Here is a 9,041-nt window from a genome sequence, read left to right as displayed (position 1 = left end):
CGATCATTGTAATTTAGATTTTCTAGATTCTGGCTAAAAATAAGGAAAAAAGACATCGCGATCATTTTAATTTGATTTTCTAGATTCTGGCTAAAAAATAAAGAAAAAAGACATCGCGATCATTTTAATTTGATTTTTTAGATTCTGGCTAGAAAATAAAGAAAAAAGACATCGCGATCATTTTAATTTGATTTTCTAGATTCTGGCTAAAAAATAAAGAAAAAAAAAGACATCGCGATCATTTACTGGACCAATAAATAATACTATGAAGAGAAGATATTTCATATATATGAAGAGAAGTATTCGATTCATGAGAAGAATGGATAAAAAAGAGTAACATAAAACTAGGAAGAACTTCCAAATCCAAATAGTTAAAAAAGATAAATTATATTTAACTTAAAAATAATTTCGAGTATTTTAAAGAAAAATCTTGAGTCACTAATTAAATTAATTCTAAATCTGCGATCAGCATGTTATCAAAACAACATAAAACAGAGAGAAAGAATATTTTTAACAAGGCTGAGATAAATCACATTAAACTGAAAACTTTTTTAACAAGACAAGCGTGTTAGGTATGGTTGGTTATAAAACCCAATAAGGGTTCTTAACAAAATCCAATGTTAAGGAAAATAATATAAATTCAAAATATTCCCCATCAATTCGAAACCATTGTTAATGGAAAAAATACAAAGTAGATGTACATCATTATAGAAAGACTGGTGATAAAAGGAAAACTAGAGAACACATCGAAAGCCTCCTACCAAGACTGGTTGTTATGGTTAATATTATGAAACAGACAGAAATTGTAGGGAAGTCCAAATACAGGGTAGTCCAAAATTAATTGAGCTACAGAATATATATATATATAAGAAATACTAGCATTCTCTAACGATAAAAACAAATGGTTATGGCGTCCAACAATTGCCTGACATTTCAATAATTGCTCCACGTTCAAACCAATCAAATACTATATTATATTAACTACATATATTTATCAGAGTATTATTCGATACTTTTGGGCCATCCATTATAAGTTGAAACAGCGAAAAAGAGCGAGAGCGCTTCTTAATGTAATATCAAAATATTTTAAAATAGAAAACATGTTAAAAAAACAACTGGTTGAGAAAATTTACTGAATATCAACTAGAAATTGCATTGTTACAGTAGGATTATCTTGTGTGATATTACACAAATATTATCACTTCCCGACAAAGATATTATTTAGCTCTGTACAGACCCAGGGTGTAAACAAAGTGTAACAGGGATCCAAATGTTATTTTTAGTTGTTTTTTTTTCAGATTTTTAAATTTCCACAAAAGGAAGAAATCAACTTTCTCTTATATATTCCGAGCATTCCCTTTGTCTAATATGATGTTATGCATGAGTGAGGTCTTTTCCTCTTCTACTAAACTGTAAATTCGATAAAACTAAAGGTAAATTAAATTGTTGTGTTGAAATTTAGCAAAGTCTTAGTGTTTAAAACATTTTTATAAGTTACTAAATATATTATGCCTCCAGTGGCACAGCGGTATGTCTGCGGGCTTATAACGCTAGAATGCGGGTTTCGATACCCGTGGTGGGCTGAGCACAGATAGCTCATTTTGTAGCTTTGTGCTTAATTACAAACAAACATACAAACAAAAGCTAAATTTATTAATATTTTCTCTTGTGTTAACTAAAAAAACAATCCAGTTATTCCTCGCCGAAGTTTACAGTTTATATAGTTTTCACAGCTCAATAATGTAACATCAAGAATATATATCACAAACGCCAAATTTAAGTGTCATGTATTATAGTTTAAAGTAATTTTAAAAATATCTTCATAAGATCTGTTAAATGACACAGAAAGAATTTTTTTATAGGTTTAAGGCAAACCTATACAATATAGACTATCTGGACTCTATACGTCACGGGGAATCGAACTCCGGATTTTAGCATTGTAAGTCCGTAAACTTGCCTCTGGGTGGTAACAGGACGCGAACAACGGATTCTCAGATACGCAATTCGGAACGTTAACTAGTGGACCGTGCTCAGTCCCCAAATGCTAGAGCCACTATAATTGAAAATGTAACTAAATAATATTAATGTGTGTGTGTTTACAACACGCACTATATGTTGCATAAAAAGTAAGTTAAACAGGATTGTATGTTTGATAACAACACGCACCTTATGTTGGATAATTAGTAAGTTAAATAGGATTGTATGTGTGATAACAACACGCACTTTATGTTGGATAATTGGTAAGTTAAACAGGATTGTATGTGTGATAACAACACGCACCTTATGTTGGATAATTAGTAAGTTAAATAGGATTGTATGTGTGATAACAACACGCACTTTATGTTGGATAATTGGTAAGTTGAAAGAGGATTTTAAGAGAGATGTATGAGTTTCAAAATAAAAGGCTTAACGAAAAATAAATAAAAAATCAACAAAAGAGAGAACATAGGTTAAAGATTATTTTATGAATAAGTCAAGTAAAATTCAATCTTTCAGAACCAGTCGGAGGCCTTAGTAAGATTTTACTTACATATATGACGTCAGATGATTTGATTTACTAAAGGAGACAGTTCGCAGTGAAAAGATTAACAAATTAAATATCCACATATATATATATATATATATATATACATATATATATATATACTTGTTTTCTTGCTTGATTTCAAAGGACATTTGAATTATTATTTAAATGACTTGTACAAATACTCGCGAATTGGTATGAACTGGATTCATTTGTTTGTTTAAGCACAATGGGTTATCTGTGCCAACCACCAGAATCGAGCTTTCTACTGAGCCACCAGAAGGAATCAAATTAGTGTATAGCTGGTATACTGAACGCAGTGGTATTTTTATGGGGTTCCATTTTCTAACTTATATATACCATCGATATTGATTTGTTACTCAGATTCAATTTAAGTTTTAACATTTCGATAAGACGTTTCTATTATGTATTTCTCTCAAATCTCGTTTGTCTGTTTTTTGTCTAATACTTGAATGATCACTTAACGCTGGGGGATCCACTACGGTACTTTTTTAGCCGTACGGGTTTAATTTAAAGTCTTGTCTGTTATTTCACACCGATCTTATTATTTGTTTATTGATTGTTTGTTAAGGTAAAGACTTTCAGCGTTTTTACTGCTCGCAAGATCACCACGTACTAGGTATGTTTTGTAATTTATAAGTAATAGAACATTGAGAAATAAAACTACGAAGGAAATATTTTTCGGTAATGATTTGGCCGTAATAATTAAAATATACTAAATATAGATTTCAGTTTTTGTAGAATTTTTACTGTGTTATTAATATTTACTATTCTTTGCTATATAACTTTTCAACATGATACTTTATAATTTTCAGAGAAAAATACCTGCGTGAACTCCAAGAAAAGTCTAGAGCTCACGAGGAAAAAGCGCGAAAAGTTCGACAACGGAAAGAAATGATAAACACAGTTCCAACAACTGCGCAACAAAATGAAGCTTCCATAGACATTTTTGCGTCAGGTTACTAGCTTAGAAATGAGAGAGAATAGCTATTGATTGATGTAAATTTTGAAGCTGGAAAAGCAACTTAAAGGTTGATAGTATATGTATCGTTATTAAAAAATATATATATTTATTGCCTGTATTTACGGAGATTATAAATTCCCATTCTCACATATACACTATTATATTATATATAATCTCTTCAGACAACAATGCCAAAAACAGAAAAGTGTCGCATATAGAAGATAGGCAAATAAATATAGGGTACATTTTATGAAGTGGAAAAGGGTATAATATATCCAATATTAAGAGGACAGAAATAGCACCCAATCAGAGGTAGGAATACACTGTATATCAGATTTAATCTCTATTCCAAAGTATTTTAATATTATATTAATCATGGCTGAGATTGTGTTTGTTCTCAGCGCTACTTGTTTAAAGTTATAAGGAAAAAATCAATTTTTCATTGTTTTAATACGGGAAAGTTTTAGCTTAGAGATCTTACGATTTTATTACGCTGTTCCGATATGTATATATGATCGTTACAGAGACTGGTCTGCCTGTTTTAGGAGATAAGCTTTACTTATTAACCTTTCGTCTGGTGGTAATCTGCTCTAATCTTGGTTTTATTTTGATTGTTAATTTTTAATTATGTTCCATCAAGAACAACTACCTTACCACAACTGACTCCAGATGGTTCTAGATATTGCATATAATGGGTTTGAGTACCCGTATTGCCTTAATGTTTATTTTATAATCACATTAGAGGCTTCCGAATAAAGGTTAGATCTAACGGACGATGTATTCTTACCTCACTTACCAGGGCACATTTTACTCTTTCCGTGAGGTTGTGTTCTTACCCTTTTTTTTTTCTTTAATTGTTAAAAATTAACATAACTGTTGTGTATTCCAAATAATTTGTAATAGTTTTTTTTCAATCAATGTTACATTCACGAAGATTATTTTTCATTGTTAGTTTATTATTTGGATTTAGAAGAAATTTAAAGTTTCTAGGCTGGTCGAAACTCGTGAGATATTAACGAAATTACGGCCAAAAATATTATTAACAGTGAAGGTATCTAACTAATAACGCAATACATTCTAATCATTATTGTTTTTTATTTTATGGTATATTGATTTAAAACATTAAGTATTTCTGGTCAAATTGTTATAAGGTTTGTCTTTTTAATTATTTTAGTCCTAATCTATATAGTTAGCTTTCTTTTGATCAGAAGTGCTTAATAATTGTTGAATAAAAAACACTATTTGATGGTTAATAATTTTAATATTATAACCTGTATTGTTCTAAAATACATTGTTGTCTCTTCAAGTTAGAATTGATGGCTCTATTTGCTATTTTAAAATAACAGTATGATATATGAAATCAAAATATAGTTATAAAAGAAATATCTATAGACCTACACAATCAATTTTAGTCAAGATTCTTGTTATTCTTTTTTTTTTGTACTAGAAGAAAGCTTATATCGCTCGAGTGTAACAGCACGATATTGAACTACATTGTCTGTATTCAATGCGACAAGATTGCGTGGTCGTTTGAGTTCAGGTCAGAGTCTCTACCTCGCATTGACTTATTCATAAATCTAGAAGGACGCGTGTGAGTACAAAATGAAACCTTATTAAAAAATCTCTTATAAGATTTAGAGATGACGGATAGAGTAAGAATGACTTTTGGAAGGATCGTATTTCATGTTGGTTGATAATGAACATTTTCTAGCGCTCTTTTGTATGTTTTCAGAACATGACGTATTCTCAGAATGTATCATGTTGTTGGAATGAGTTTGAAAGGATACGGACTGCTATTCATTAATCCTAATATATGATTCTGATAATATATGGGATTCTAAGTTTCAGAAAACATTATTGATTTTTTTTTACTTACTTACGTATTATCTTGGAAACGACAGGAATGCTGCTTGAAGTAATATTAGCAAAATAACTAAAATAATTATTATAGTTAATATTTTCGTTTTCAGTTTAGTTATTAATAATAAGTATTGTTTTATTACAAGTTACAGGTTTTACAGCAAGGAAGAATATTTTTAAAACAGGTACGACGTTTCGATCACTGGATTGCACCACTGATCGAAACGTCGCAACTGTTTTAAAATTATTCTTCCTTGCTGTAAAACCTGTAATTTGTAATAAAATAATAATAATTATAGTTGTGTTCCCATTCGTACATAAAAAGGCCATGACTTTTACAGTAACGTTTTATTATTATTACGTATTGAATATCACATGTAACAACTGTAAAACGAAACTTACTGTGTAACAATATATTAATTTTTTTTCTGAGGCGTATTCAAACTATTTCAATTCACGAACTGTGAATATTGCTTGTACTTCTTCATTCACTCCTCTATGTTGATAACGTCGTTTAAAAATGCTTTGTTTCTCAAACAACGTTTTAGCACTAACTCTATTTTTCAAATGAAGTACTACTACTACTAGCATTTGCTGTAATAAAATGTAGCAATTACATCAACTACTTATTGTTGAAATGATGTAGTCAAGTAGCAATGTCTCTGTGGCTCTTGAGAGGTAATATAATCGTCAATTATTAAGAAGGCAACAATTACCATAGAAGTTCTATTGGTGAAATGAAGTAGTCTTGTGGACACTTCTTTCTTAGTGTTAATTAAGAAAGTAACAATTACCATCGAATACCTATCGTAGAAATGAAGTAAACTAGTGGTTAGTTCTTTCTGACTGATGAGAAACTAAGCAATTTCTACTGAATCCTTATTGCTGAAACGAAATAGACTATTGGTTAGCTTTTTGTGAGTTTTGAGAAAGTAAGTAATTATCATTTACTTTTCATTGTCCAAATGAAATACACTAGTGACCATTTTTTCGATACTGTTGAGAAGTTGGCCTTTATCAGATACCCTCTGTTGTTGAAATGAAGTAGACTAGTGGTTACATCTTTGTTACTATTGAAAAGTTAGCAATTAGCACCGACTCCTTATTCTTGAAACAGACTAGTGGTTATATCTTTGTTGCTATTGAAAAGTTAGCAATTAGCACCGACTCCTTATTCTTGAAACAGACTAGTGGTTACACCTTTGTTACTGTTGAGAAGTTAGCGATTATCACAGACTCATTGTTGAAGTAGACTAGTGGTTACATCTTTGTTGCTATTGAAAAGTTAGTAATTATCACAGACTCATTGTTGAAGTAGACAAGTGGTTACATCTTTGTTGCTATTGAAAAGTTAGTAATTATCACAGACTCATTGTTGAAGTAGACTAGTGGTTATATCTTTATGACTGTTGAGAAGTTAATAATTACCACCTGCTCTCTATTGTTGGAATTAAGTAGAATAGTTATAATTTCTTTCTTACTGTTGAGAAAATAGCAATTACCACCGATTCCCTATTGTTGAAATGAAGTAAAGTAGTGACTACTTCGTTATGACTGTTGAGAATTTATCAATTACTACTGATTCTAAATTGATGATTTGAAGTTGACTAAAGATCACTTAAACACGATTGATAAGAAGTGTGACATGAATGATTCTCACTGCTGAATCATTCATCTTTTACATTTCAACGTTAAAAACATACTAAAGACATATCTATTCTTTGTTCTTGAAAGGAAATATGTTGCAGAGTGTTGAGCTCCTATTTGGATAATCAGAAATACTTGCTATTTTTATTATCTTTGTAGTAGATAAGGTTTGAATTTTCCATTTCTCAGAAACAAAACTGAAGACATTCCAAGCAGAGATTATCAAAGATCTGAGATTGTTATTAATGATTTTAAAACTGTGATAATAAGTAAGTTGAAGTAGTAATATATATATTTATGATTAATTAAGCCTTTTAGAATATAAATAATGTAAATAAATGTGGAAGATATGTGGGTCATTATTTTATTATAAGAACTCACGAATGAAAGCACACAGGACAATATTTTATGATATATATATATATTATACATATGTGATGAGAAATACATGTAACTTTGTTGCTCACTGCATATATTGATATGGAATTTCTGAGATGTTATGATATGTGTAACTGTTATATGTTTACCACTTGTAAAGTAATAAAGGTGAGTAAGAAGGATATTTAATGAAATGTATCTAACCAACCGGTATGCAGTAATTCGCAAAATAGAAGCATTCCGTAAAAATAAGTATACAACCATAATTCATGAATACCTCTACTGTTACGAATTACGATTAATTATTAAGTACATAAAGCATAAATGTTTCCTTGCCACTAAGCAGTTTTGTAAATTCCAGAAAGAAAAACGAACGGCTTATAAGATTTTTATTTGATTTTGTACCATCACTACCTGTAGCAGTGGTTGTAGCCACTAGGTGACACTAGTTGTGTTTTTTTGACATACTGAACAAAGTACACGCAAAATCGATGTTTTAATTAAACTCAGTTATTGATGACTTAGTAAAAACGAACAGGATGATCGTAAAATTGAGAAAAGAAACTTTTATTTTCTGATTTAGTTGCTTTTACGATATGAAATAACAACATTTCTTGTTGTAACTAAGGGACAAAAGGCCAGAAAAATCATGATGTCTATATGTAAACAACAAATATTAACGTTAGTGATATTTAAGATATTACATTGTGATACTTGTTGGGATGCTTATTCATTTCACTATATAAATAAGTAGAAATAGCTTTTTTATCCAAAGGTTGTGCTTTTCAGAACATAGAATATAGGCGTTATTTAGTAAATGTATTGCTAAAATACACAGTGTTAGATATCATTGTACAGCTTAAATAGTGTCATTATGAATAATTAGCTTAAGAAAAACAAATGCTAATATAGTGAATATATGAATATATCTCGTGTCAAGCCTGATAATTTTAATTTTTATTATAATAATAATTGAAATGTTGCATAAATAAAACCTAGTGATATCCCCCTGTTTTGAGTGTTTGTTTGTTTGTTGTGAATTTCACGCAAAGCTACACGAGGGCTATCTGCGCTAGCCGTCCCTAATTTAGCAGTGGGAAGGCAGCTAGTCATCACCACCCACCGCCAACTCTTGGGCTACTCTTTTATCAACGAATAGTGGGATTGACCGTCACATTATAACGCCTCCACGGCTGAAAGGGCGAGCATGTTTGGTGGGACAGGGATTCGAACCCGCGACCCGCAGATTGCGAGTCGAGCGCCCTAACCACCTGGCTATGCTGGGTCTGAAATTAATGAAGAGAGAGCGTACAAATACCTTGACAAACATCTTTCTCAGAATTTCTTCTTTTGATTCTAATTCCAGTGTGAAACATTATGCTACAAATTCAAATACTCACAAGCTCGTTTAATATAATAAATTGTATATATTTGCGTTTATTTCGGTATATTAATGAGAAAAAAGAAAGGTTTCGGTTTCATTTTAACTAACTGCATGTTGTCATTCAGGTGACTTAATATAAATAGTTCGATTTTTTATTACTTGGTGATATGTGTTTGCCCAAGTGACATGATGGAAAAAGAGTATGAATTTTATTATTTGGTAACCTATATTTGCCCATGTTAAGATATTATTAAGTTCCTTGT

General features: G+C 30.6%; 1 protein-coding gene across 1 annotated transcript in view; it reads left to right on the top strand.

Annotated features, from left to right (window-relative positions):
* The window catches only part of LOC111086316 (stress response protein NST1-like), a 14,436-nt gene extending 10,925 nt beyond the window's left edge, over positions 1–3,511 (top strand). The window contains exon 6 of the mRNA XM_022388734.1: positions 3,361–3,511. Within this exon, the coding sequence (XP_022244442.1) occupies positions 3,361–3,511 (151 nt within the window). The remainder of the gene's footprint in view (positions 1–3,360) is intronic.
* The last annotated feature ends 5,530 nt before the right edge of the window (positions 3,512–9,041 follow it).

Source organism: Limulus polyphemus, unplaced genomic scaffold, assembly GCF_000517525.1.
Source record: "Limulus polyphemus unplaced genomic scaffold, Limulus_polyphemus-2.1.2 Scaffold39, whole genome shotgun sequence".
Taxonomy (NCBI): Eukaryota; Metazoa; Arthropoda; class Merostomata; order Xiphosura; family Limulidae; genus Limulus; species Limulus polyphemus.
The sequence above is the reverse complement of the archived record's forward strand: the minus strand, read 5'-3'. Positions and strand labels throughout refer to the sequence as shown.